The sequence below is a fragment of the Talaromyces marneffei genome, chromosome 3 (genome assembly GCF_009556855.1).
Source record: "Talaromyces marneffei chromosome 3, complete sequence".
In the NCBI taxonomy this organism is placed as follows: domain Eukaryota; kingdom Fungi; phylum Ascomycota; class Eurotiomycetes; order Eurotiales; family Trichocomaceae; genus Talaromyces; species Talaromyces marneffei.
The window spans coordinates 828,408-856,318 of record NC_072350.1 but is presented as its reverse complement, the minus strand read 5'-3'; the positions used below and the strand labels follow the sequence as shown (position 1 = coordinate 856,318).

The 27,911-nt window shown below is 47.7% G+C and overlaps 8 protein-coding genes across 8 annotated transcripts; 5 read left to right on the top strand and 3 right to left on the bottom strand.

The window, feature by feature from the left end:
• Positions 1-1,238: 1,238 nt before the first annotated feature.
• Positions 1,239-4,104, bottom strand: EYB26_004055 (uncharacterized protein; the record flags this gene model as incomplete). The annotated part of the gene is made up of 11 exons (XM_054263349.1): positions 1,239-1,375; positions 1,443-1,596; positions 1,658-2,130; positions 2,214-2,265; positions 2,351-2,461; positions 2,526-2,619; positions 2,683-2,690; positions 2,800-2,852; positions 2,916-3,270; positions 3,562-3,584; positions 4,101-4,104. The coding sequence occupies 11 exons, from the start codon at positions 4,102-4,104 to the stop codon at positions 1,239-1,241; spliced, it is 1,464 nt and encodes a 487-aa protein (XP_054119324.1).
• Positions 4,105-7,002: 2,898 nt separating this feature from the next.
• EYB26_004054 (uncharacterized protein) lies at positions 7,003-7,960 on the top strand (the record flags this gene model as incomplete). Its single annotated transcript, XM_054263348.1, has 2 exons — positions 7,003-7,551; positions 7,628-7,960. 2 exons carry the CDS (start codon positions 7,003-7,005, stop codon positions 7,958-7,960), a joined length of 882 nt encoding a protein of 293 aa, XP_054119323.1.
• Positions 7,961-8,394: 434 nt separating this feature from the next.
• EYB26_004053 (uncharacterized protein) lies at positions 8,395-10,084 on the top strand (the record flags this gene model as incomplete). The annotated part of the gene is made up of 3 exons (XM_054263347.1): positions 8,395-8,944; positions 9,002-9,809; positions 9,865-10,084. The coding sequence occupies 3 exons, from the start codon at positions 8,395-8,397 to the stop codon at positions 10,082-10,084; spliced, it is 1,578 nt and encodes a 525-aa protein (XP_054119322.1).
• Positions 10,085-10,320: 236 nt separating this feature from the next.
• EYB26_004052 (uncharacterized protein) lies at positions 10,321-14,491 on the bottom strand (the record flags this gene model as incomplete). Its single annotated transcript, XM_054263346.1, has 5 exons — positions 10,321-10,579; positions 10,636-10,656; positions 10,735-14,053; positions 14,117-14,366; positions 14,426-14,491. 5 exons carry the CDS (start codon positions 14,489-14,491, stop codon positions 10,321-10,323), a joined length of 3,915 nt encoding a protein of 1,304 aa, XP_054119321.1.
• Positions 14,492-16,431: 1,940 nt separating this feature from the next.
• On the top strand, positions 16,432-19,355 carry EYB26_004051 (uncharacterized protein; the record flags this gene model as incomplete). Its single annotated transcript, XM_054263345.1, has 2 exons — positions 16,432-17,159; positions 17,219-19,355. 2 exons carry the CDS (start codon positions 16,432-16,434, stop codon positions 19,353-19,355), a joined length of 2,865 nt encoding a protein of 954 aa, XP_054119320.1.
• A 1,092-nt stretch (positions 19,356-20,447) lies between these two features.
• EYB26_004050 (uncharacterized protein) lies at positions 20,448-23,326 on the top strand (the record flags this gene model as incomplete). Its single annotated transcript, XM_054263344.1, has 3 exons — positions 20,448-21,520; positions 21,573-23,228; positions 23,287-23,326. The coding sequence occupies 3 exons, from the start codon at positions 20,448-20,450 to the stop codon at positions 23,324-23,326; spliced, it is 2,769 nt and encodes a 922-aa protein (XP_054119319.1).
• Positions 23,327-23,791: 465 nt separating this feature from the next.
• On the top strand, positions 23,792-26,238 carry EYB26_004049 (uncharacterized protein; the record flags this gene model as incomplete). Its single annotated transcript, XM_054263343.1, has 7 exons — positions 23,792-23,846; positions 23,918-24,010; positions 24,123-24,241; positions 24,322-24,550; positions 24,622-24,722; positions 24,778-24,934; positions 24,983-26,238. 7 exons carry the CDS (start codon positions 23,792-23,794, stop codon positions 26,236-26,238), a joined length of 2,010 nt encoding a protein of 669 aa, XP_054119318.1.
• Positions 26,239-26,378: 140 nt separating this feature from the next.
• On the bottom strand, positions 26,379-27,721 carry EYB26_004048 (uncharacterized protein; the record flags this gene model as incomplete). The annotated part of the gene is made up of 3 exons (XM_054263342.1): positions 26,379-27,392; positions 27,453-27,598; positions 27,655-27,721. The coding sequence occupies 3 exons, from the start codon at positions 27,719-27,721 to the stop codon at positions 26,379-26,381; spliced, it is 1,227 nt and encodes a 408-aa protein (XP_054119317.1).
• Positions 27,722-27,911: the final 190 nt, after the last annotated feature.

Sequence of the window (27,911 nt, the reverse complement as noted above, 5' to 3'; positions counted from 1 at the left end):
TAACAAGAGTCAGTGAAGTACAGAAGCCATTGGTGTTCAGAGTTGGAATGTCTAGCTTCAGTCGAGATAGGTGAGATGGACCAAATCAATCTTTTAGCTATTCCTTGGTCCTTCCAAAAAGATTTAAGCTGCAACACGTCGACCTGGAACCGTCATACTAGGAAATTCGAATATATAGTACTCTGCATTAACTAGGTAGTCAAGCAGTACAGCAGAAAATAGAAGCATCAGTTCTCGGACAATCATCTTTTGGTCAAAGCCATCCGGACTAGAATCGGAACAATATTAATAAAACCTTGAGTCAGCGAACAAGTTGGCGAGTTGGATGACATATGTGTAGTCACGAAGCGAGGTAGGCATATCTTCTGTCTAAGATTAATGGGGTGAAAACAGTCATGAGACATATGTATGAATCGTCCATATATATATATGACCAAGTTATATGCCCAGTGTGCGAGACCACTCATCCCCTGAACCAACGGCGAACGCCATGACAGAAGACTTCTCTATTTCCACCGTATACGGTGGATATTTCCAAAGTTGTGTCTAAACCCTGTAACATGAGAGAAGCCAGTATTTGATGATGATGACAGACTCCCGAGGTTGTTCCTCACATATTTTGCAAACTTACACCAACCGGGCAATTATATCGACAGCTAGTTCCTTTGAGGAGGTCGGTCTGTTGGCAGCTGACAAGGAAGATGGGTATCCATCTCGGTCTTGCCCGAAGTGTGTCGACACACCATGGGCAAGCCAGGTCATAGCCAACTAAACAAGAGTCCGATAGAGTCCAGATGTCGTCTGGAGTCAAAAGAGAGTGCCAATCATGATCATAGCCCTAATCTCATCCCGATTAAGTTTAGCGTATCTATTCCGGCTCTCAAGCATGAAGGAAAAAATGAGTCAAATTCAGGCGTACTTTGGGGTAATCATATCGTACACACGCGCAATACACCATGATTTTGTACATTGCGACCTTGGGAATTTTCTCTTGAGCAAAACGAACTTTGAAACGTGACGAGAGTGTAAAAAAACGGTTGAAGCAAAGATAGACAAAGGTGCCGAAACAGGTAAAAGGAGGAAATATTGCGAGATAGTCAAGTTCACACTACCAACACTCCATTTCACGTCAATAGCCAGGAGAATTGCAATGTGATCCAATTGCCTGCTTCTAAGAAGAAGAAAGCGAGGTTGAAAGAAAAAGGAGACCATATCAACACATCCGTGAGAAGTTTAAGTTACATGATCTGGTCCTGGGTGATCCCGGCTGATTCGTCGCCCAGGTCCCCAGCCTCGCCTGATCCAGGAGGATGAACATATCGGACAAATGTGATTCCCAAAGGACGACCGCCGTATTGATAACCGGTGAATTTGGCTACAGAAATCAGTCAGTATACTTCTCATCGCCATCGACGGCAAGCGAAGCAGCTTCTTGTACTTACAGATTGCGGTCTCGGCGGTCTCAGGACTATCAAATTCAACCACGCCAGTTCCGCGAGAGCGGCCATTACCCTCATACTGAATTTCTGCACGCTCAACCTTGCCAATCGTGGTGAACAAATCGACCAAGTCTTCATTACAAGTCGACCAGGGAAGCTAATAGAGATCTTGTTAGCAACGCATCTTGCCTAAATCTGCTCTAGCCGACAGAACTCACATTGCGGACGTAGATCACAGCGCTCTTATCACCACCAGAGGTAGCGTAGTCAGTGAAAGGGTTAGGAGGCCCGGGTGGAGGGGCAGGAGCAGAGTCGAAACCGCCGCCATAGTTACCACCGCCGCCGCCGCCAAATCCGCCTCTTCCACCATAGCTGCCTGGTCCTCCGAATCCACCTCGTCCACCAAAACTGCCGCGACCGCCAAAGCCACCACCACGGCCACCGAAACCACCTCCGAATCCGCCGCGACCGCCGGCAAAGCCACCGCCAAAGCCACCTCCACCACCGGCTCCACCACCGGCATACCGATCTTCACGAACCTCAAGGATTCGTCCTTGCCAATCATAGCCATTGAACTGCTGGATAGCAACTCGGGCATCATCGGCGGACTCGAAGACAACAATACCAGTACCCTTGGGGCGTCCGCTTGGGTCACTTAGGACATCAGCTCGAATAACGGCGCCTTGTTGAGCTGCAAAGATCCTCTGGTCAATTCTGACTTTGATTTCAAGACATATACTACAAAGTGGAGGATGTCAAACAGCTCGCACTTACCAGCTTGACGGAAAAGATCCTTCAAGTCTTGCCAACCGACGTTAAAAGGAAGCTAGAAATAAGACGTTTTATGTCAAAACACCCCAATCATTGTTTAAAAGGCAAAGCAAAAATATTTCAAAGGGGATGGGACAAACATTGGTAATATAGATCTGTCGACCTGCAGCTCCACCGGCACCTCCGGGGCCACCTCTACCGGCACCGGCATCTCTCTGTTGCCCGGCAAAGCGAGGTTCGGCTTCGCGGTCCTACGATTCGATACCGGAATTAGCTTCAAGATTTCGGTCTCAATAATTTGATGAAGGCAATTACCTCGCGAACGTAAACGAGTCGTCCCATGAGGTTCTGGTTGCTGAGAGTATTCACTGCATGCTGAGCTTGCTCCCTCGTTGCATATTCCACAATCCTATTAGTCGCGCATTAGCCACACGTTCTGATGCTGAAATAGTCAAGTATGCTAATAACTCACCCGCAGCCCTACAAACACCGGACAGCCGTGTCCCAACCCGTCAACCCAACAGTCCATCAAAGTAACCAAAAAAGAAAACCAAAAAAGAACCAGCCATTTCTACGTGTTGGCGCCCACCTTGGACATTCCATTCGGAAGTAATAAAACATCGGCAAAGAGAACTTCTCCAGCTGTGGGTCATCGAATGTAATTAGCCATGCTCGACAGCACATCCAGCAAACAATAGCACTTACCCTGTCTCATGAAGTCTTTCAAATGATGCCATTTCACATCGTATGAAAGATTGCCAACATAGACACGACGGTCTTGCTGGGAAGAGTCTCGAACAGACTGCATCATATGCTCTCGGGCCACTGAACGATCCTCAAACGATCTTCCGGATGGTGGACCTCCTCGCCCACCGTAGGTAGAGCCCGCGTGTCCTCCAGAAGCACCACCGGCACCGCTCATGGGCGATCTGTCTCTGCGCTCGCTACGATGATAATCTTCACGGCTCGGAGAGCGACTGCGAGAGTATGAACGACGAGACCGGCGAGGACTTCGGGAACGACGACCACGGTCACCACGAGGAGAACGAGTCCTGTCGCGCTGTGTACGGTCAGTGCGATTCCCAAGGGTAAAACGACGATTAGATAGTGCGTAGGAAAGAGTCGTGACCCCCAAGTTCAGACAAGGGACAAGAGAAAAATTGTGCGTTTCAGAAGCGAGGAATATTGTCCGCGATACGATTAGGGCAGCAAGTCAGTACTGCGCTGGGAGTCGCCAATCCTGAAAAGAGCTGCACAGATAGTAGGATAGATAACAGGATTATCTTGCGACACACGCCGAGACCTAGAAATATGCGGTGGGAGATACAAAAAGAGATCGCAAGTTACTCACTTGATTCGGTCGGTATACGTCAGCTGTTATGACTGAAGCGTTAGCACACACGAGTTATCAAGTATAAATGTTGTGCAGGAAAGAAGACGGTTAATAAATGGAAGTAAACGATGATGGCATGGAGAAGTGATGTGTAAGTTGAACAATGGGTGGGTTCGCAAAAGATCAAATTGGCATCACTCAACAGGTACCGACAGCCAATGCTGAGATAATCGCCTTGTTGGTGATTTTTTGAACTGCATGTACAGAAGCCAAGACAGGCAGCGCGGGTTGGAGGTGGGCTAGATCAGCCGGCTATATCGGGGGAGGGGAAGGGAGAGGGGAACGATCGGTGATCACTCGGAGTGAGTTTATGAGAGGTGTTACCTGGACGAGGGGATGGCACGTCGGAAGGGCGGAAAGGAACACAAATCAAAAATGACCGAGATATTGTCACAAATCTCCTCGAGACAGAAACAGAAAAATAGAAGAAGAAAAGAAGATGTTGATCAGGCAGGACAGAGGTGATGCAATGTGGAAGTAAGAAGGGAATAGCCTACCCATGATTAATGAATGCAATAATTGGCGGTCTCCGTTCGAGTTGGTATTGTAAAAGGTAAGGTGGGAAGCGCAGGAAGGCTGCGCTGCACGGTGGGAGTGAGCGACTGATGAGCAAGACACTTGAGTGGGCGAAACACGAAGCCGACGGAGCGCTTGTACGTCCTAGACGTCAAGGAACGGTCTTTGTGGACAGGGATCTCAGGCGAATAGAGTGTAAGACCGGGAAGTAAGACCAACTTTTGACAGGCGCTGAAAGCTGTTAGTTGATAGGTACTTGGACACAGCAGGCAGCATGACAGTGGGAACGCTTGCACTACCCAGAGGAGACTGGTACGGACAGATGGGCGATAGATGTGGTCATGTAGTGTAGGAGAAACGAGAATGAGCAATGGGGACAAGAGACGGGGGGGGGGGGTGGATGAAAGACGTAAATCAATCACAACACAGGCTCAGGGTCAATGACGGAAGCTTAGGTGAGAGACAATAAACCAGGAGCCCTTGGCAGCAGCTGCAACAATGAGAGCGGTTTTTGATTAGCTGCTGCAAGTTCGGCCCATTGACCGACCGATTTGGTGTAGAAGGGGGGTGTGGGAGCAAAAGGAGGGGCCTTGTATGGATTGGTTGATGAATCCGGCCAAAAGAAAAGAAAAAAAAGGAATAATCAAAATTAATTTAGCCAGATGCAGCGTTTCAGCTCAGCGCGTATGGGTTGACGCGTTGTACGCAGCAGTAGGTCTGTTTCACCTCGCTGCGACGTCCGAGAGGCCACAGCAAGCCGAGAAGCAGTTGAAAGCACGCATGAATCGATGAGGGATATCCACTGACCTAAAGCAAGTCTCGCGGAGAATGGTTCTTCGTTTCCCTGCTGAGTGACAAGTCGACGATGCTTGATTGTTGGCAGGGTAGAAGAATTCCAATGTTGAAGATGGAGAATGAAAATGAAATCATCAATGTTGGTTGCCAACTTGCTTCTTTCGCTGATCGGGAAGGAGCCCGTCTTGGCGGGCCAAGGCACTTTGCTTCCTGAATCCTCAGGCTGCCATACCAGATCATAATTCTCCGTTACGCCGTAATACAAGAGTACATACTGCCTTCTGGACATTGAACGTGTTTCATTTGGCATCAGAAGGTAACGCGGGGTAACCAACTAATCCCAACGTCGACTACGGTGATTACTTAGTGTATCATTCAAAGGAAAGAGCCATTGCGACCTCGTCGCCTGCCTGGAACGCATTTTTCTGAGAGAACGGATTCGGTGATCTATGGATATACCTGAACATTGTTGCCGTTAATGAACACCCCTGTCAATGTTGAGCCATCTACAACATCCTTGAATGAAGCCATACGTGACGGTCGTGGTTCGGATAACATCTGCGGTGTCGCGAATGCCTCTTGCGGAGTCTAGTGGGGAAGTTGAACGGAATCTCAGCCAGTCAACTGCAAACGAGAGCACGGAATGCACTGCACACCCCGTATGCTCTATTGCGAGAGAATCAATCCTTATAGCAAACCTCGGATCGCGAAGTCTTCCAACCACCGACCTAGTTCGTCCTATCGGAGAGCGTATCATTGAATGCAATACTCAATATGCAAATTACCTTGTACAACACTCTAGGAAGGTACGGCCTGCCCTCGGAAGCAGTGTTTATAGCTGGAAACAAGAATTAGGGGGGCGAGTCCCATGACGGGCTGTTTCAAATAGTCCCGCTACAGCTGCTCCAGGCAAAAGTAGGATTTATCAATATCAATCCTTGTGGTTTGTGTGAGCAGCTGATGCAGTGCCTTTTTAGCCAGTTGAGAAGTCGATCTGCAGCCTCTTCGATGTTGAGTGTGGCCGCTTTCTCCAATGATTTGCTTCAACGGTTCAACCTCTTTTACGAGAATAAACGGCCTCGAATCGACCCGTCGACAACTTATTTCCACGTCCTTTGGTCTCGCATTATTCCTTGACAGCAGATGCATTTTATCCTTCTGGCGGTAACTCGCCGGGGCCAAATGCATTTGCTGTGCCGTTGGCTCATCCAATAACTACCCTCCTTGTAGTGCATTAGGGGATGAACCTGCACCGTCTGCATGTGCTGCTGACCTACCAATTGTCAGACCGGAGAGTTTTCATGACTCATTTAGACAAGATGGAAACTGTGCAGTTGGTTCTTTGGCCACACCTAGCGTATGATTTCTCTTGGTCTTCTCCGAATTGAAAGTCCCTGATGTATGTGCTTCTCGTGTATCGAGGGGATCTGCCGGGCGACACAGTATCAACATGCTGACTCAACCTCGTACTTTTTTTCGTCGGTATTTTCATGTAAACCCCTACCATTGATGGTGGATTGTTGAGGCCTGGAGTTTTGGGAATCCCTCAGATTGAAAATCATGCCCCGTGTCACTAAGACGAACGGGTCTACAAGTTTGAACGGTAGTACGTATGTTATATTCCTATAATGCTTCACATAGTTACACTATAAGCTTGATTCTAGAATGCCCATTCCCCCAAATTCTTTCTTCGATTCCTGGGTTTCTCATCGATACGCATCTGGGCTTCAAAAATCTGCCAAATTTCGAGATTATGTAGAATTTTTGTATCATGAAACGAAGAAGTCTATTTGCAATGATCCTTATGAATATTTGAAATGCATTGATATTGATCACTTAGTTAACTAAGTTAGTTACTCAACAAATGCGTTTGATAATCCGGATGTACGAAGCCAGATCCGCCCGGGGATCCACAGGCCTTCACGTCCAATGACAATTTCGGAGAGCTCTACAGTAACTTTCTCCTTCTTCACCTTCCGAAACTATTGTTCTGGATCAACCTGCAAGCTTCGCTACTCAATCAATTCAGAAGATTCAGTTTGGCGGGTATCACTCCGAATTTGTATTTTACAGAGCCAATATCACAAAATGGCTGCTATTTGTGGTTGTCGGCCAGGTGCCAAACCGATCCTTACAACACCAAACACGTGGGTGCCATTGCCAAAAGCCATGGCTACTCGATCATCAAACAGATTTATTAGCACACGGCAAATCCAAAGTACTCGTCGGCACACTAGATGCGATCGCATGAGCACTCGATCAGCGGTGCCGCTACCCTCCGTAACTCGCTCTTACCATTCACGTTTTCATGCGCCTCTCCCTACTCACGAGTATACCAATTCTCAATCTACGATCCTCGCAGCTGCCCTAGAGCACATCCCCGAGCATGGATTCACAAAATATTCTCTGATTATGGGTGCTCGGGACATGGGATTCCTCGACGTATCGATACAACTATTCACAAGACAAGAGATGGATCTCGTCCTCTACTGGCTGGCAAGCAGACGTGGGTTGCTACGGGCAAAGGTGCAAAACGGATTATTTGAGGGAAAGCAAATGAGCGTCGATGAGAAGATCAAGACTCTCGTTATTGAGCGATTGAGAATGAACAGCCCGATCATTCATCGCTGGCAGGACGTAAGTCCAAGCTCTGTGGTATTTCTTTGGTCGTAGATGATGCAGATCATGCTAACAGCTTATCATATATCTGCAGGCACTTGCGCGCATGTCATTATTAGGAAATATCCCTCTTTCCCTCTCCGAATTACACTCGCTTTCGTCTGATATACTATACCTCGCCGATGATACTTCGGTAGACAGCTCGTGGTACACGAAACGTCTTTCACTCTCAGCAGTCTATGCAAGCGCAGAAGTTGTCATGACACAAGACACTAGTCCTGGATTCGCTTCTACGGAGAAGTTTGTTGAGCGACGATTTGAGGATAGCCAATATATTGGGCAGAAAGTCAGTGATGTGAGGTCGTACATGGGATTCATGGCTGGAACAGTTGTTGGTCTAGGACGAAGCTGGGGATTGAAGATCTAGAGTATCTACAAAGAAGGCTGTATTGATACAATGTGTACTTGACATTTTTTCTGTACCATGGGCTAAACTCAATATGAAATTCCCAGTATTTCATTGCGTCTGCTGTCCATTGACCGTAATACTGACTTGCTATCAATCCTCCCAGCAGCATTTCTGATCATATAGTGAGCTCTAAAGAACTAACTATGATCATACATGAGAATTATGCTAAATCAGAAAAGGTTGATCTTGAAAGGTGATGTCACGATGCCAAAAGTACTTAAAGTTGTCACGTGCAAACGCGCCTCCCCCGTTTTACTTTACGCGTCTAATATTCTTTGATCTGATCTGAACTGCCCAGGTGGACTAGACTGCGAATCAGACGAAACACCTGCTATTTTATCGAATAATCGCACACACTCTCACTCCATACTGATATAGATGCAAAATTCACCATGCCGCGCCCACAGGTAGAAGAACTCTCCGAATTCGAGAAACAACGACTCGCAAACATCGCCGAACGGGATGCGCTTCTGAAAAAACTCACCTTGGGAGCACAATCATCCGGTCTCTTCGCAAAAGTATTGCCCAAACCTAGCGGCAAGGAAGCCACTTCACGACCGAAAAAGAAGCCCGCCCCTCGCGTGAAAAAAGAAGATGAAGCCCCAATCGTGCGGCGCATGTCATCCCGCCTACGAGGCATTCAGGCAGATAGCGAAGTCGCAAAGCGAAAAGCAGATGAAGCTTTTGAACAAGCGCAGAAAATTGAGCGAGAGAAGAGATTACGGAAATCTGATTTCTTTACGCTTGATAATATGCTTGTCTCTGGGCAGAAATTGAGGGGTGATGCTCTCATCGGGATTGATGTGGTTACAAAGGGTGTTGCGAAGCCCTATGAGCGGACATTTGGAGATGAGGATGTTAAAAATACGAAGGATGGGGATCTCAAGGCATTGAGGGAGGAAATGAGCTCATTAGAGCTGTGGGATCAATGGACGCCCGGTCGTACGTATAGTGAGCTGCTGAATCAGATCAAACGTTGCTAATGCGAAAATTGCATAGGTATCAAAATTACACCGGAAAGGATATATACAATGACATTTCACCCATCCGAAGCAAAACCCCTGATATTCGCTGGTGATAAAATGGGCCATCTAGGTGTTCTTGACGCATCGCAGAAAAGACCAAAGATAGATGAAGATGACGAGGACTACGATGACCCTGACCCAGCAATCACAACGCTCAAGCCACATACTCGCACTATTAGCTCAATGGTTATACCACCACGAAACCTGACACATCTCTATACCGCAAGCTACGATAGCTCCATCCGCGAACTGGACCTAGAAAAAATGACATCTGAAGAAAAATGGGCCCCAGCATCAAGAGCCGCCGATGAACCCGTATCAAGCATTGATATGGCATTGGACGATCCCAACACTCTCTATTGGACAACACTCAGCGGTCTTTTCAATCGTTATGACTTGCGCTCACCTAACAAGCCCTCGGCAGTTCAGGAATGGCAGCTCTCCGAGAAGAAAATAGGCGGCTTCTCTTTACTTCCATCGCATCCTCAATTATTTGCAACTGCAAGCTTGGATCGCACAATGCGAGTATGGGATATAAGGAAATTGTCTCATTCGAATCCACAGCCCATTGGCGAGCATGAGAGTAGACTGTCTGTGTCGCATGCGGCGTTCAATAGTGTGGGCCAAATAGCCACCTCATCATACGATGATTCTATCAAATTATACGATTTTGGAAAGAAAGGGATTGTATCATGGGAACCGGGCCACCAACTCAGCGAGGAAGAAATGAAGCCCGATACTGTGGTGCGGCACAACTGCCAAACAGGTCGTTGGGTCACAATGTACGTCCTAACCCCCTTTACTTCCAAAGAAATATTGCTAATATGTACTACACAGCCTTCGACCACATTGGCAACAAAACCCGCAATCAGCAATCCAGCGCTTCTGCATTGCCAATATGAACCGCTTCGTTGACATTTATACTTCCAATGGCGACCAGTTAGCACAACTTGGCGGCGAGGACATCACAGCTGTCCCTGCAGTGGCAGTCTTTCACAGGAGTAAGAATTGGGTAGCTGGTGGAACTGCGAGTGGAAAAATATGTTTATGGATGTAATTCAAATCCGTTTGTCTAGTTGTAGAATAGGTAATATATTGAGGGAATCGGAAGTTGTTTGCGTGAGCAAATATTATATGATTGTAAGACTACCTATGTACTTAGCCCACAAGGAAAACAGAGATAACACTGATTCCGTCTTTTCAATGTAAGCGCAATGAACCATTCTCGATGTAAGTGAATATCAAATAGCCAAGCCCTAGAACGGATTCAAAAATCTAGATATAGTGCGTTTGTCAAAGAAAGGGAAGAGCATCAAATCGGGAACCGCTTGAATGCTCGAGAGAAGATGAAAAGGAAAAGGCAGAAATTGGGAGGGTATCCAACACCGAAATGAACAGATGCTTATAGCAAGGAAATGGGGGTTTTCGTATCATGGAGGTGAAATGCATTAATATCGTGCAGGTAGCGTAATGATGATGCTCTGAAGATGAGACAAATGGAATGCAAAAAGCTAGATTGAACAGCAACAGCGATGTTGGTATATAGTCGTATCTAAAAAAGACGTATTAGACTTGAAGTTTGGAAGGAAGACAATAGCAAGCACTTACACGTCAATGTCTGCGGAAAGTCTGATATTGTATAAGTTTCATATGCGTGTCCGGCTTATCGATGTTCAGACAGGTCGAGTTTATTGTGTATGATTAAACGAATCCTTGTTCTTGCGCCGCGACGGTCCGGGGACAAGGTCGAGAAGTCGGAGCTTGCTGGATGCCTCCTTTCCTATCGTTGACTGCCGGTTCTTCGAGCTGTCCGGGTTCTCTAACGAATATTGGGAAGAGTTCCTGGAACTAGTGCCACTTTCACGATGGTCAGACGACCGACCTACCGCGAATGGAAGGCGATAGTGTTCCCAAGTCGCGGAAGAAGAGCTTGGTGGTGTTTCGTCATCACCGTCCGCAGTTGTGTCAGTTGACCGGCGTGGCAGTGAAGGTTTTGGCGCAAAGTAGCCGATGGAATTACGATGGCTGGAAACGACAACTGGGGCTGTGAGTGGTGTCTCCACAGCAGGTGTAGTCGGTTTAGAAGCTTCATCGTAGAAAGTTATAGAGCGATCCATCGATTCTACTAATTCCTCCCATTTCATCTCAAGATTTCCATTTGGACGCTCGGCGGATTCGGCTTTGCTGAAACATTCCTTGGTTCGGCGCTGAAGCTCTAAAGCCAGCGAATGAAATTTGGCAACGCTTGGTTCAACCTCCTCCAGTTCGTTCAGCTTCTCCGGCGCTTTTTGCAACCATAGTTTGGTTAATGCTGCAAAGCTTCTAGCATGATCGATAAGGAAAGGAAGACTTGGAAAGCCTTCTCGAGACGTTGGCGGTAACCGCCCCAGAATCTGAATAGGAGTGGCATATTGTGGAGTAACGATTGCTGCTGGTCGCTCCGCTGGAATTGCGCAGATAGAATCAACAAATTCTTTGAAAGCAGTACGGTTTGAGAGCAAGAATTTATTCATGGGTTCCATCCACGGTTCCTTGTTACCGAAAGTTGTCATGTTTGCTAAGCCTTGAAGTGCCTTGGCAATGAGGGTCAAAGTACGTTGAGCACGAGGTCGTGGGTGCTCCTTCATCAGGCCAAACAACTTGGGATTAAGAATGGCAGGGCAGAAAAATCGGAGAAAGAGGAATCCTGACACACTGCTGTAAGTAACTGATCGTAGGAAATCACCATAGCGATCCTCTGCGCAAGCCCTCACATGTCGAAAAATACGTCGAAGTTCTGGTGGACATCTCGATGCGGAGGCCGCAATGGATTTCCAAAAGAGGGTAGTGAGACCAATGAGGTTCCTCCAGTTGCGCTCTAAGTCTTCTGGTCGGCTATACCGAAGCTTCAGCGGATCTACCTCACATTCGGGATCACTTTCGTCTAGGTCACGGATGCGGTCTCCGATCGTCTCCTCCAAATACTCCTTTCCTAACCGCCTCATGTGCATGTCAAGCGCCTTCGTCAACAATGAATTACCCCGGAAAAGCAAGTTGGCTTCGATTGTCGCAGAGCGCCCGAGGTCTCGTACAATAACCTCACGGTCCTGGCCTGATTCTTTTGAGTCATTAGAGTGTATCCTTGCCGTGTACCGGAATCGGTGATGGGCAGTCGACGAAGTGTCTCTATCGAACCCATCGATTTCATCCTCCACAAGAGCCGAAATCCAATCTGCAGCCTGTCCTGACACCTGAAAGATGTTAAGAAGAATCTCCGATATGCGGGTAAGCTCCGTAGGCACGAGCTGAATCATATTGATGGTGAGGTTGTTGGGGAACATATGTAGGAGCTCCGACATGGGCTCATATTCGTGGGACATGAGAACAATCATCTCCTCTAAGCGAACCTTCATGTACATTTCTCCCATAACCTGGTCCCTGTCATCGATAATCGGCCACCATTTCTCGTGGTCGACGCCTGGTTCAAGCTCGTCTAAGCGCAAATCGACTCGTCCGGAAGTTGCATCATGTGACGATAACTCGAGATCGTCAAGAACGCTCAAGGGGTTGGATTGAGAATCAAGACTATAAGGACCATGCGCGATCAGGGTCCAGTCCTTTTGGGCAGGGTTCAATGTCTTCAAGAGAATAGATGCGTTGGAGAGAATCGGAAGCAGGTCGTGAAAAGAGAACTCTTCCCTCCAAAATGGGTTGGATGTTCTCTGTTTTACTGCCGTTTTGGCCCTTATCTCACCATCCAAAAGAACTTCAGTATAGTAATCACTAACCAAGGACTTCTCATTGGAATCAAACGGCTTCTTGCTTTTGGGTGATTCTTCGCTCTTATTCTTGTTACCTGTCAGCTTTGCTTCTGTGATCCGGAGCGAGAGCATTCTCTCTATTCGAAACATATCGGTCGTGGATGGGGTGGGAGGATTGATCAGAGTCTGTGACCGACTGGGGTCTTCGCTAGCAGCGGTCTCGGGTCCGTATAATTCAGGTATTGTGAAAGCGCGTAGAAGTACAAACCAAACTTCAAAAAGAACTCTGCTCTCCAATGACAGAAAAACAGGTCGAGACGCAGTTTCTGAGGCTGACAGTGCAGCATATTGCGGGTAGATTGCAATACAATATTCATCGCCTAAAACAGAGGGTTCTAGCTGTTGAATGGCACAACGAGATAGTTGCGAGAGCTGAATGACAGCCAGTAGCGATACGTCTGCCTCTGTAAAAAGCTTGAAGTAGCCATTTTCCTGCAAGGTACAGCTCACCCTCTGCCATGCCGTAGAATGCGTTCTGTGGTTTCTATGTTGCGTGGATGATTTCCAGCCAGATTCTGGACGTGCTCCAGAGGGGCTAGGCTTCTCCCAGAGAAGCATTTTGCCGACTTTGATAATAGCAGCTTCCTTTTGTACCGTACTCTCGGAGTTCCGTCGCCGGTCAGCAATTCGACGGTCGCCAATGGCTACAGATTGGGGTTTCGTTCTTTTATTCTGTACACCTTTCGGGCGTATAGGCTGCCAGCATAATAATGCAGCAAGCCATGAGTCGAATGTCTCGTTAACATGGGGCTTGAGTTGAATACCCAGACCAGACGAGAAAGTCGAAACGCTAAGATATGTTGATTGGAGCTCCGTGTCAAACATCGTTCGGACGTGGCAGCCACGAAGATCTGGAATCAATGTTTTTGCCATGGCTACTTCACCTTTGGCTTGGTATATCAAGCTACCAGTGGCCACATTGATTGCACAGTAACCAGAGGTCCATTGCGCATTTGTAGCCGTTCGGAAGGACAGTATGCCATGCATTCGGCCGCAGGTTGTTTTCATTAATTGAAGAATCTTGGCAGAGTCGGCATTGGATAATGGAGATACAAAGGCAGCAGGGTTCCTGGAAACACCTGTGATCAATGCAGGGCCTCCGGAGGGCGCTTTTGGCAGACGTTGTCGACTGCCGGTTTGGCCCGCATGAGTTGGTGATTGAACGACCGAGGGGTAGCCTATGGAGCTCACGGAATCTTCGGAATCTTTTGAATCGGCCGAAGGTGCTGAAGTATTTATTGAGCCGATTCTATTTCTCGCCCTGGATAAGAAATTGGGTGATATCTCACTCCGTTGATCTTCTAAAGTCGTTGTCCGTGATCGAGCGCGTTGGCTTCTGCTTTCACTTGATAAATCGTCGTCATCGGCAGCAGAATGATACGGACTAAATTCTCGACGGCGTTCCCAGTCTGTATTCCTGGATCGGGCAGTAGAGCGCGGAGAGATGGCAGGGTTGGTGGAAAGGTGGTCGGACTCGGAGACGGAAGACTGATTACCAACATCGGACGCAGAATCTGGCGTAACCGTTCTGATCGTGCCCTGCTGAAAACTGTCCGGATATACTATGCCATGGCGATCTTTTGAGGAAGATTTCTTACTCGCTCGTCGTTCAACAGGACGGCTATGAATGCCACCATGTTGAAGCGAGTTCCGCCGAAACCCATTGGTGCGCTCTTGCTCCATCCTCCTAGCTCTTTTTCTAAAGTTGTACCCTATAGACTTCACGGTAGTACCGGTTCTCTAGCGATAGCAAGCCTATGCCGTTCGCCGTTCCCCGTAAGTGGCAGGGTGTTGATCAACGACGGCTTGTTACCGGGACGCATGGAGTGAAATGCGACACATTGGTCGAAACTAACTTGGTATGTGCGTAGTCGCTCGACGGAAACGAGAAAAGTCCCTGCAGTGTTTGCGAAACTGTCAAGGGGATACGGAGCGAGGCCGCGATTTGGCTGGGTTCTTTGAATTCGCGCTTAGGATACGACGGTCTATCCTTTTACGCTAGTCAGACGATTATTGCGACGATTATTGCTGAGTGATCAAATCAATCCATAGCAATGTTAAAACAGAGTAACAATAACACATTCGAAGGGGATGGCATGATAGAAGGGGTATGGGTCGGCGATGGGAAGATACTCGTTTGCGCGGGGGGAGGGGGTACCCAGCCAGCGCAATTCTGTGCGTCACAATGAGCAGTAGGCAGACGCACGTTTTTTTGCAGAGAAAGGACCATAGAGATAAGAGCAAAATAATGTAGCTGTAGATAAAGCACTTACCTAAGAAAGCGAGGATGTAGGGGGGGTCAATTGGAACGTTGATGGAAGGGTTGTTAATTAAGAGGGAGGTTTCGGTGCGGTTGTTAGCAATTAGGTAGTTACGGTAGTCGCTGAGTGGCCGTCGTACTCCGACGTATTTTGATTAGGGAAGAGGCGCCGACTGTGGAGACCCTTACCGGTCCTCGACTGCTTGCTTTTAAGACAGGCTAACAAACTTGACATTCTTGATTGTTTACCCCATCACGAATTCACAACTGCTATCAATAATAGCACTGAGGTATTATTGCAATAATTCGTTCAATGAAGCATATATGTCAGGCAAATATTAATTGAACTGATGTGTTGAGGAGGAGGCAAACATATCAATCGCAGTCGATTACTAACCATCTAGGCTGGCCGCACGGGGTATATCTCTACTGTCAGGACAGTATCGCCAAAATATTCATGATGAAACAGATTAAAGGCAAGACTTGGACACAAGGCCACTAAATTCCAGGAGCAAATTTACCATGAATCACGATATTCGCTACAGGACTACATCCTCCTTGCCGGCAGCTAAAAAGTCATTGTTTAATACTCGGCCAATAACCTGCGAGTTAATTGCCCTGGTTAGCTTCTCATGGGGGCGATATCATATCCACAATCTCCAGTAGTCCGGTGAACGGCCGTCCGACATTTGCCTGGCCAATGAGACCAGCAGACTCGGTCAGGAAGGACTCTCAACTTATCAAGGACGGACCTGGTTAGGAAGGGATGATGAAGCTTAAAACAATGAATCGTTCAAATGTACGGGTTCGTGGTAGCGGTCTGATTCAGTCCATGAATGAATGTCCTTGAAGAACTCGAAGTTGCCATGGTACCTGCGTTGTCGATCCCATTAGCAATAACGGCCTTTATGAAAACGGATGATGGCCATCGTATGGATTTTATTAGTGGTAGAACTGACTTATATAAAAAATAATAAAACGAGTCTTCAATCTATTCAGGTGTAAAATCACGTGTGTTTGATCCATGCCAAGCACTTACTGCGTCATGCGCTCTTTGCTCTCCCGCATCGAAGCTTCCTGCCTAGAGCTCTCTTACTGCTCAATCTGACAAAGATCTGTTGATGCATCACAAGGACACTGAAGCCTAGGTCACATATACATGAAATAAACAGACAAAAGTCATACCTTCATCTGGTTTCATGATTTATGGCCGTCACCTGCCTGCCCATCGCTTTGTTGTTTGTTTGCGACATTGTCAGACCTATCTAGGGACGGGTCACCGGCGGCACCACGCTGAGCACTTGAAGCAGACATGAAGTGAAAGAATCTCGACCCACAACAGCCATGATGAACTCAAATATATTATCGCGGATGCTCCCTCCTGCGGGCTCGCCCTCCATCTACGAAGCTATTAGACATGACGACGAAGCCTCTGGAAACTCCGATATCGAGGAGCGTGCAGCCATGGCTCTGGACGAGGAAAACCTTCAAGAATCTCTACACGACTACGACCCAGATGATGCCGGGAACAGTCAGATAACTACACAAAGTACTGCATTTTTGGGACAAGGACGGCCGCGAAAGCTATCGGATACCTATTCTACGAAGGCGGGAGGAAATGGAGCTAGATCAGGACGGCCTCGGTGGTTGCAGCATTTGTCACCCCGCGTGGCCGAAGCTGACGAGGGTGACGATGACGACGTCCCTGCATCCTTGTTGATAGAAGGACATGATCTCGAAGATATGCCTAAGCCGCCTGCTCCCCCCTCTCATGGAATGGACTATCACGATGGTGCTTCCGCAGGTGCCGGCCCATCGTCGACCAGATCTAGAAAGCGCTGGGAATCGCCACGGAATCGAAAGAAACTTGGTCAGTTTCTGCCCACCCCGATTGTTCAACAAACACAGAGACCAGGAGGCTTGTCTGGATTGGCATCGGCAAGTCCCAAGGACAAGGCAATGTGGAGGTGGGCGAATGTCGAGAACCTCGATAACTTTTTGAAGGACGTGTATGTCTACTACCTGGGGAATGGTATTTGGAGTATAATAATGAGCCGAGCACTCAACCTATTGTAAGCAACCCAACCCTACTATTTCTAAATTTCTGGGCCACACCTGCTGACCCTTTTAGGACGCTTGGCTTTGTGGTAGGCTTTACGACTTTTCTGTCGAGCTGTGTGAACTATAGCTTGATCCGTGGGAGCACTTCGCTACAAAACGTTCTTGTTCCGAAGTGTATGACCAAGATTTCAACATCAACCACTCTTCTCTTATGGCTTTTTACCTTCTTTTGGATCGGTAAACTTGCCCAATATATACTTGATATACGCAGACTACGGCACATGCATGATTTTTACCACTATTTATTAGACATTTCCGATTCAGAAATACAGACCATATCGTGGCAGCAGGTTGTGAGTCGGTTGATGAACCTGCGGGACTCTAACCCATCCACAGCTGCCGCCATCTCTGCTAGACATCGCAGGTTCATGGGCAGCCAGTCTAAGCAGCGCATGGACGCCCACGACATCGCCAATAGGCTGATGCGGAAAGAGAATTACCTCATCGCTCTATTCAACAAAGACATACTCGACCTCACATTGCCCATTCCCTTTCTTCGAAACCGACAGTTGTTTTCACGCACATTAGAATGGAATTTGAACCTATGTATCCTAGACTATGTGTTTAATGAGCAGGGTCAGGTCAGACCACTTTTTCTGAAGGATACTCATCGACGAGCTTTGAGTGAAGGGCTGCGAAGACGTTTCATATTTGCCGGAGTCATGAACATTTTCGTCGCCCCCTTTATCGTTGTTTACTTTATGATGCATTACTTTTTCCGGTACTTCAACGAATACCAAAAGAACCCATCACAGATTGGCTCGCGTCAATACACGCCTCTTGCAGAATGGAAATTCCGCGAGTTTAACGAACTTTGGCACCTCTTCCAACGTCGCATTAACATGTCCTACCCGTTCGCAAGTCGCTACGTCGATCAATTCCCGAAAGATAAGACAGTGCAGATTTCGAGTTTCGTGGCGTTCATCGCAGGAGCTCTTGCCTCAGTCCTTGCACTGGCGTCACTTTTGGACCCGGAGCTGTTCCTAGGATTTGAGATCACTCATGATCGGACTGTGCTCTTCTACCTCGGCCTCTTCGGTAGTGTGTGGGCTATTGCACGGGGGCTAGTTCCGGAAGAAACCGATGTTTTCGACCCTGAATTTGCACTTCTCGAGGTGACCAATTTCACCCACTACCGTCCGAATCACTGGGCGGCGCGTCTGCATAGTGACGAGGTTAGGCAAGAGTTTGCGATGCTGTATCAGATGAAGATCGTTATCTTCTTAGAGGAGATTCTTAGCATGATATTTACTCCCTTTGTGCTCTGGTTCAGTCTTCCAAAGTGCAGCGATCGCTTGATTGATTTTTTCCGCGAGTTCACTGTTCATGTAGATGGATTGGGCTATGTGTGTTCCTTTGCCGTCTTTGATTTCAAGAAGGACGCCCAAACGAATCCTCAAGGTCGCGCATCCCACCAAACGGGGCTGGCGGGAGACTTGCGAGACGATTACTTCTCCACCAAGGATGGAAAAATGCTTGCTTCGTACTACGGCTTTTTAGACAGTTATGGAGCAAATCCTAGGGCTGCTGCCGCCCCCGGCGCTCGTCGGAGGTTCCATCCCCCTCCACCATTCCCTACCCTCGGATCTACACATCCAGCCGATGTTGCTCCGCGGACGGAGCGTTGGGACCAGATGGCCGCACGACACTCACCTACTGTAGGACCACAAACCCATCATTCTACACTGCGTGGCTCTCGCATTGGCGGTGCGGCTGGGTATAATTCGCCATTCCATTCGATGCTTCTCGATCCACATCATCAGCCCTCCGCGTCAGCGTTGCGCTCAGCACCTAGGACGGGGGCGCAATCTCGATTCCGACCATCCCGCGCTGCTCCCGGTGTCGGTGATGCCATGGATGATGTGAAAGAGCTATCCGATGTCGAAGCGTCCACCAAGAATGCTTCAGGTCAACAGTCTGGTCGGATCGGGGACGATTCTACTGGAGCTGTTACTACCAGCGACAATAACCTAGAGGGATCGTGGCGCATGAATATGGCAGGAGAGGCAGACGATAGTGATAGTGTAGAAGAAGGCGACGAGGTGGAAGCGATTGTCAACGGCCCTGGCGGCGTGCTTGGCTTGATCCAACAGTTCCAGAAGGCAAATAATGAAGGCCGAGCCGGCGGGGCTACTGTGAACATATAGTGGCGCTCGCGACCAGATAGTGAAATTGGATTATGATAGAAGACATGCTTCATCGAATAGAACTAACTAGTCCTACGCAGGTACATACGTATATATACAAAGTATACAAGTCCCTCGTACGGCTTTGTGATAAACGCGGAGTTAAGCAAGGAAAGACGGCACGTGTGACGTTGTCGAGGGATGGCAAACCCGGTGATTGGCCGACAAGCAAAACGCGGGGATAGATCTAGATTGGCTCCAGCTGTGCACTCAACCGGACAATAGCCAATCAATTTGGTGTTGAAACGTATTAGGATCTACGGTATGTGCAACTTCGCATACTCCAGAATCAATTCAATTGTGCACTTTGTACTCCGTTGTGTTGTGTTGTAATTGGCTGGTTAGGGTTGCTTGCAAAACAAACCAAGCAGCCCGAGAATCCGCAGTGGCTTTGCCTGATCGGGGGTTAGCACACATACTATAGTATGCCTCTGCTAACTTTCTCATTATTACTACGTAGTACATGCTTGCCAAACTAGTTAGTGCACGTACAATCATTGCTGTCACAGCCAAGGGTGTGATGTGGCGCTCGCCGAGGATAGGGGCGTCGGCTTACAGGTCCTTTAGGATGTTAGGGCTCTCCAGCTGCTTAGGCTGCGGTGGTGGTCCGCCCATTCAGAACGCTAGAGCCAGTCATCGAACCCTCTGGGCGGTCTCCACCTGCCATACCTGGTGTGTACTCGTAGCACTCGACATACAAAGTAGACTACCTCCAGACTTACTCGCCTCCTTCCTTTTATCCATTCCCTTCCATTCGACTGTGATTTGGTTTCACCACTGCGTTAAGTCTGATACAGACTTAATGTGCTGTCCGTGTACAAAGGAAGAACATCACGGCCCATGAGTGCCGGTTTCTTCGACGTTCATTCCAGTCCTTCCTTCATAGCCTCCCCCATCCATTGTCCGGGGCCAAAGGACTCCCCTTTCGACTTCCTACCACGGATGACTGGCGCATACCACTGATCGCAACTTGAAGACGTGATCTTCTTCCTCTCCTTTTTATATATTCTTCTCACATCCCGCCTCGGTGGAGAAACAGGACAGCTTGTCGCCATGGTTCGAAATCGCAGATACCGTTCCTTTGTCATTTTCAGCGTCATTTTTGGTCTCGTTCTCCTACATTTTATAAGATCGCGAGAACGGTCTAGTCAATGGACGGATCCAACCGCAAATCCGAAAGTAGCTCCTGCGACGATCCCTCACGATTCAGCTCCCCCCCACGACCCGATTCTTCCCCATGATCATGATGCTGCAGCCGAGATCAAGTTTGATTCGACACATCGCATTGAAGTTCCCACCATCCCAAAAGCGCAGCCCTTGGATACCAAAAATCCGTCGACACAGGAGACCGCGAAACAGAAAGAATTAACCGATGGCGAGAAATCGAAGCCAGAGACAATTCAGAAACCTCCCACCCGTCCTGCTACCGAAGATGCCAAGTCAATTGATACACCGTCTGTAGTGGACTCTGGTCTCAAATCCTCTGGCGACAAGTCTTATGGCGAAACTACTAAGAAACCAGATTCCCACGCCAAGGTTCAACCAGATTTACAGACCGAAACTAAGCCCACCAAACACTGGGAGAAGCTGCCTGAACATTTCCCCATCCTTGAATCCAGTCTCATTCCACTGCCCTCTGGCGAGCCCAAAAAGCTACCCAAGCTTCAGTTCATGACTAAGGTTGAGACCTCTACGCAATCGATCCTACGCGAACAACGGCTTGCGGCCATCAAAGAAGAATTCGAGCACGCATGGAGCGGATATACAAAGTATGCGTTGGGTCATGACGAGGTTCGGCCTGTGAGCGGTGGCTTCAGAGACCCATTTGCAGGATGGGGCGCCACACTCGTCGACGCATTAGACACGCTATGGATTATGGGAATGAAGGATGAATTTGCCGATGCGCTTGAAGAAGTCAGCAAAATCGATTTCACGACCTCTTTCCGAACTGACATTCCCGTTTTCGAAACTGTGATCCGTTATTTGGGTGGCCTGATAGGCGCGTACGACGTTTCAGGTCAAAAACATGCAGTTTTGTTAGACAAGGCAGTGGAGTTGGCCGAAATCCTGATGGGTGCCTTTGACACGCCCAACAGAATGCCTGTCACATACTACAACTGGGCTCCGTGAGTTTTCTTTTCTGACCTTGCACATTTTTAATTCCTGACAAAATCACAGTGAGCAGGTAGCTCAGCCTCACCGTGCCAGTACCAGTGTCGTTTTAGCCGAATTAGGTTCTCTGTCTGTAGAATTTACTCGGCTGGCTCAGTTGACCCAGGAACATAAATATTATGATGCGATTTCACGTATCACCGACGAGCTCGAGCTTATGCAAAATAACACGAGACTTCCTGGTATGTGGCCGCTGCAGATTGATGCGTCTGGGTGCAAAAAGGTTACTCCAAAGCCTCCAAGTCTCACAACTCTCGGTCAAAAGTCGGATATTAAAGTCAACAAAGACAGAGACTTAGAAACACCAACACCCACCCCCACACCAAAGCCCACTACAAAGCATACGACTATACCGAAAGATTTGGAGAAGCGTGAAGGTGGGCTGGAAGCTGATGCTCAACCTGCAGACTATGAAAAAGAAACAAAGATGACGTCGACTGCGAAATTGACGTCGTTCCCAAATAAGGAATGTGAGAAACAAGGTCTTGTATCGTCCAAGTCTAATTCAGACCGATTTGGCTTGGGAGGACAGTCTGATTCAACTTATGAATATCTCCCCAAAGAATTTATGTTGCTTGGCGGTCTTAACGACCAATATCGCAGTATGTATGAGGTTTCGATGGAACCAGTGCGAAAGACACTGCTGTTCCGGCCCATGCTACCAGAACAAAGAGATATTCGCTTCTTGGCTACTGTGCAAGTCTCTGATCCTGGTCCAAATGATGAAGATGGCGAGATAAACATCGAGTATACTTATGAGGGTACCCATCTCACCTGCTTCGCTGGAGGCATGTTTGCCGTGGGAGCAAAACTGTTTGGAATTGATGAGGACATGGATATTGCAACCAAATTGACCGATGGGTGTGTATGGGCATACGAATCCACAAACACTGGCATTATGCCTGAAGGCTTTGAGGTTCTCGCTTGCGATGACCCACTTCATTGTCCCTGGAACGAAACGAGGTATTTGGATGTCATGGATCCCTATGAGACGTCTCGCATTCAACAAGCAGAGGCCTGGTATGAGCGCGAGCTGCTGAACGCAAAGCAAGCCCAAGAAGCGTCACCCGGAAAGAAGCCCATTCTTGTTCCTCCAATGCGGGTTTATGGGTCTGACGAAAGTAATGCCCCTAGCGAGAAAACCTATGCTGGTATTGCCAAACGTGAGGCCAGCAATTCTGGCATTGATGACTACGACGAACATGCACATCTTTCTGCTTCGAAGCCGAGTGTTGAAACCCAAGAGAATCCGAAATCACGCCTTGATACTACTAAAGTCGAGAATGATGGGCTTCCTATCAAACCTACAGTCCTTTCGCATAAGGACTACGTTGCTAACCGCCTTGAACAAGACCATATTCCTCTTGGGTATACAAAAATTCAATCCCGAAAGTATATTCTTCGACCGGAAGCTATCGAGTCTGTCTTTATCATGTACAGACTTACAGGAGATGACACGTGGAGAGAAAAAGGATGGAAGATGTTCCAGTCCATTGCACGATACTGTCGCACACAGCTTGCAGACTCTGCCATTTCCGACGTCACTAGCACAACCCCCGAGCTCCTTGATGAGATGGAGTCATTTTGGTTAGCAGAGACCCTGAAGTATTTCTATCTCTTATTCAGCGACCCAAGTGTCGTTAGTCTTGATGATTATATTCTGTAGGTGCTCTTCACTCCCTTGAACCTATATACAATTGGCTAACCTAGCGATCAATAGAAACACCGAGGCACATCCGTTCAAACGGCCAGTGTCATGATCGATGACATGCAATAATATTGATTTTTTGTGCTGGCGAAGCGAAACTTTACACGAGTTGTGATTGGGTCGGTTTGGGTTTCATACTTCTTGGATTTCTGTATAGTGTACTCAGGTCCCCGGATAGGCCTGCATATATACCCTGAGAGGCATGGATGTTAGTCAAAGCTGTTGGAACATATCATTGAATTGGGGGAGAAAAAAAGGTTCAAAATATTCCAAGCATTCATAATACGCGTAATGTTTAGTACCGCCCTTATCTCACATGACGCATTCCCTGATAAGGGCGGGCGGTGAAAGCCGCATTCCTCCCTCTACTTCCCGTTGTAGGCCACTCACTTCCCCCTCATCCTTCTCACTCGCAATCGTGTCTTGCTCTTTCTCGATACCCTCAATTTCGGCCAGAACAGGCACACGACGGGATGAGTGTGCAATCAAGTGGAAAGCACTTGTGTCTATGCAGGAAATGGAGCTGGAAGACGCTTCCTACAGCTTGGAGAATGAACAGCAATTCTGGGTTGGTGAGTCGCACCCTCCCTTCTAACTGCGCAAGTCGCTTCAGTTTACTAATGAACCATATTTGTGGAAATAGAACTAGAGAAGATATTATCGAAGCAATGTGATACACATGCTCTTATTGACAATGTCCTTCGCGCTTATCTTGGGTTCACTGCCCAGTTTAAAAGTATGTGTGATCGCATGACGTATTCAATTAAATTACCCTTCCCAGCGAGACGACAACAAGGCTTCGTTTCGCAATTAGGAATAGAGATTGACTTACATTTCTTTGGGAATAGGCGAATACCTCGTCAACGAATATGACATTTCTCGTTGCTCATACAAACTCTTCTCGTCGAACCTCTTTGTGCAGCACGCAGATTACATTCGAAGACAGATAATATACAGTCTACTACAAGTACGTTTGTTCGCTCATACCCAACAACGCATACTACTTCTGCGAGCGCCGATCTAATAAAGTTCTTGCGATTGAGATAGGAGGATGATCCGAATATCCTACATTTCATCGTTTCATTCCTACTATTTGACGGGCGACAGAATGACAGCACTTTCCAACTTATGAATGAAGAAGGTGCTTTCCCAAGGCTTCTTGAACTCGTGCATTCCGTTGGCGCTCAAAATGATGACGTTGCTGCTCTTCATCGTCTGCTGATGGACCTTCTCTATGAGATGTCTAGAATACAGCGCATCAAGATAGAGGATTTGGGTAGGTGGATCTAAAACATTTGAACTTCGTACTTGATTCGGATTTGACATGCTAATGCCATACATATCTAGTGCTCGTTGAAGATGACTTTGTTAGATATCTTTTTCAAATCATTGAAGGACTATCTGATGATGTTCACGACCCCTATCACTATCCCGTTATTAGGGTTTTGGTTCGTTCCTATCTCTGTTTACGGTAGTTGTGCATCAAAGCTAACTGGTTTATAGCTGGTGTTGAACGAGCAGTTCATGGTGTTGGCGCATGATCCAGCTTCTGGAACACCGTCCAATCCGCTTACGAACAAAGTGATGAAAATACTTTCGGTGCATGGAAACGACTATAAAACCTTTGGCGAAAACATAATTCTGCTACTCAATCGAGAAGGTATGTCAGCTCTCTTAAAAGGTTACTCTATCATTCTGACCTTCCTAGGCGAGACATCTTTGCAATTACTTACACTTAAATTACTCTACCTCATATTTACGACCCCATCTACCTATGAATACTTTTACACGAATGACTTGCGAGTCCTTGTTGACATATTAATACGAAATCTGTTGGATCTGCCGGTAGAGGCTGTCGCTTTGCGACACACATATCTACGAGTTCTATACCCCCTTTTAGCACATACGCAGCTAAAGTATCCTCCTCATTACAAACGCGACGAAATCAGGAGAACTCTCAGCATCTTGGTCCATAGCAGGATTGAAGGAAATGAGGATGATTGTGAAAAGATCATGCATTTCGGCGAAGCTGATGAAACCACGAAAAGGCTTGTTTCACGGTGTAGCCAGGTGGAATGGTTACATGATACGGAGCCAGAACGGCTTAGCACCCCAGATCTACCCGAAGAGGATGGACCAGTGGATGTGATAGGCGTTCCCATCCCCGATGTACCTCATGAGAAAAATGCAGACCTGGCTGGGTCACCAGTGTCACAAAGCTCGGATGCAACAACGTCGCCTACAAAGCTCGAACCGACATCTCCTAACACGTCCTTTTCTGTGGACGAAAAGCCTGCAGAGACTCTTGGAATGCATCTCAAGCCAGCTGCTTCCTCTAACCTCAGTGTACTAGAAGTAGCAGCCCAGACAGAAGTACCTGGAGTTATGACTCCAAGTATCAAAAATATGGGGTCATCTAGTTCGCATTCTGAGACGGGTCCAAATGTCAAAGTGAAATTGGTACCGCAGCCTCCTAAAGCGAGGCGCTCGAGAGCCCATCATACTGCAGAGGCACCCCTTGATAGTCGTGGAAGATCTGTCTTGGAAATCCACCACGAGTCGCCACAGGGGGGTCTACCTGTTCCGAAACCATTATCTACATCAAGATCAACGTCGAGATCAGCACCGGCTTTGCCTCCACCCCGACGATCTGTTCACCATACATCACCAAACCCAACTACATCCGATCACCACGACCATCATCCCGCACATCCCCAATCTCCTCATCCTTCCCTACCTATCAAATCGAACATCAAACCCCAACCTCCAAAAGCCCGGCGATGGCAGAGGCAGCATGGTGGAAAGCTATCCAATGAGCTGTATGGAGCTGACGATGAGCGGTCTGCGTCTCCTGCCTCTGTCACCAGCTCTGTACCTCTAAAAGACTTGGACGAATCTCATCATTCATACGACTCCTCGGCGTCTATTGAACAGGCAATGGAGAAAACGAATCTTGAAGTTTAATACAAGGAACAACCTTCATACTGGTGACTATGTAACTAGTTAGTCTGCCATAGCTCTAAGATCTAACAAAGATACAAGGTATCTCTGGATGCTAAACAACTATGAACTCGTTCGTAATGCTAATTACCTAGACCAAATATTTACGCCTCATCCTCCAATGAACCAATCAAATGCGGAAACCCACCAACAGACTTCGCCAACCCATAAAGCCCCCAATGTTTTTCCGTGTCAAAAGTCCAAGCATTATCCTGCTTCCACTTATCATCAAACGCACTAAAAAACACAATCCCCCCCTGCGGAAAACTCCGCCTCAAACTCTTGAATGCAATCATCTGATTATGTCTTGACGGCACGGCATTACCATTCGGTTCTCCAGCCGATGGCCAGCCAGTCTCAGTTATTAATACCGGTTTGTTACCATGCTTCGTGGCCTGGGAGACATGACGCGCTTGCTCAAGGACATACGGGCCCGCATTCTCGGGCGTCTGATTTGAGTCGAAGAAAGCATGACAATTCGCGGCACAATAATCGGATTCATCGCACAGTTCTGGATGAGCAATCATCTGATTGAATGTATCAACCGTCACAACCGGCCCTTGATAACCAGCTCGACGGAGTATAGTGCGCGCAGAATTTACGGCCCCAACGACCTCCTCGGGACTCTTTGCGCCTCTGTTCACAAGCTCATTCCCAATCGAGACTGTATGGAAAGTCGACCAATCCCCATCCGCCGCCTCAATGATCTTTTTCAAGTCCCTCTCAATGTCGTCAATGTTATATAGTCCCGCAAATACCCTCATATCGTTTTGTCTCGCGGCATTAGTGACGGTCTCTGCTTGGTCACAATCTATTCCGTAAAAGCGCACGAAGGAGAATTGTCGAAGTTTCTTGATTTCATTGCTTACTTCGTCTTGGTTCTTGCAGGTGCTGTCAGCTTTGTAGGGGGAGTAGGAGATGCCGTAGTTGCTGCGTTTGCCGAAGAAGGGAATTGATGGATCATGCAGTAAATTCAAGTCCAGAGGGTCGGGGAGGTGACTCAGTGCGGACGGTTGGGGGATTATGTGTCTGTTTGATTGGGCTATTTTGGACGTCGAGGAGGCAGATGTTCTTGTTTTGGGGGACGATACTGAAGATGTTGACACCTCGCGATGAACCTATGATTGCGACCTCAACATCAACCCAACTTCGAGAATAGTCTATAGTCTTATACTGACCGACGGTCTCGCGGATTGGACCCGCACATCTACCGTGTGCCCTGCTTGATCAAGTTGAACAATCACCGTATTCGTTAGAGTTGCTTTCGGGCATGGCTGTGCGGCTCCTTCATGACGTAGGGCCCGTTTGGATAATTGGTGGTGATCTGCGATGTTCGTCATCTTCTTATGGTCAGATACTTGAGGCTTGGGGTGTGCTTACGATGTACATGCCCATCTGTAGGATGAAGCAAGGCCAGGGCAGCGATGCCCAGAAACCAGTACTTCATGTCTTTCTATTCAGCAGTATCATGCAAAGGGATATTCAAACCAAAAGACAGAAGCCGGAGAATCAGTGCACAAAATGAAGTGATGATTATCGAGAAGGTTATCTTATCACACCCACATTTAGAGCTGGGGAGGTGTATATATGGTGACATACAAAACAAGAGCAGAAAAACTACCAGTCTTTCTTTCGGT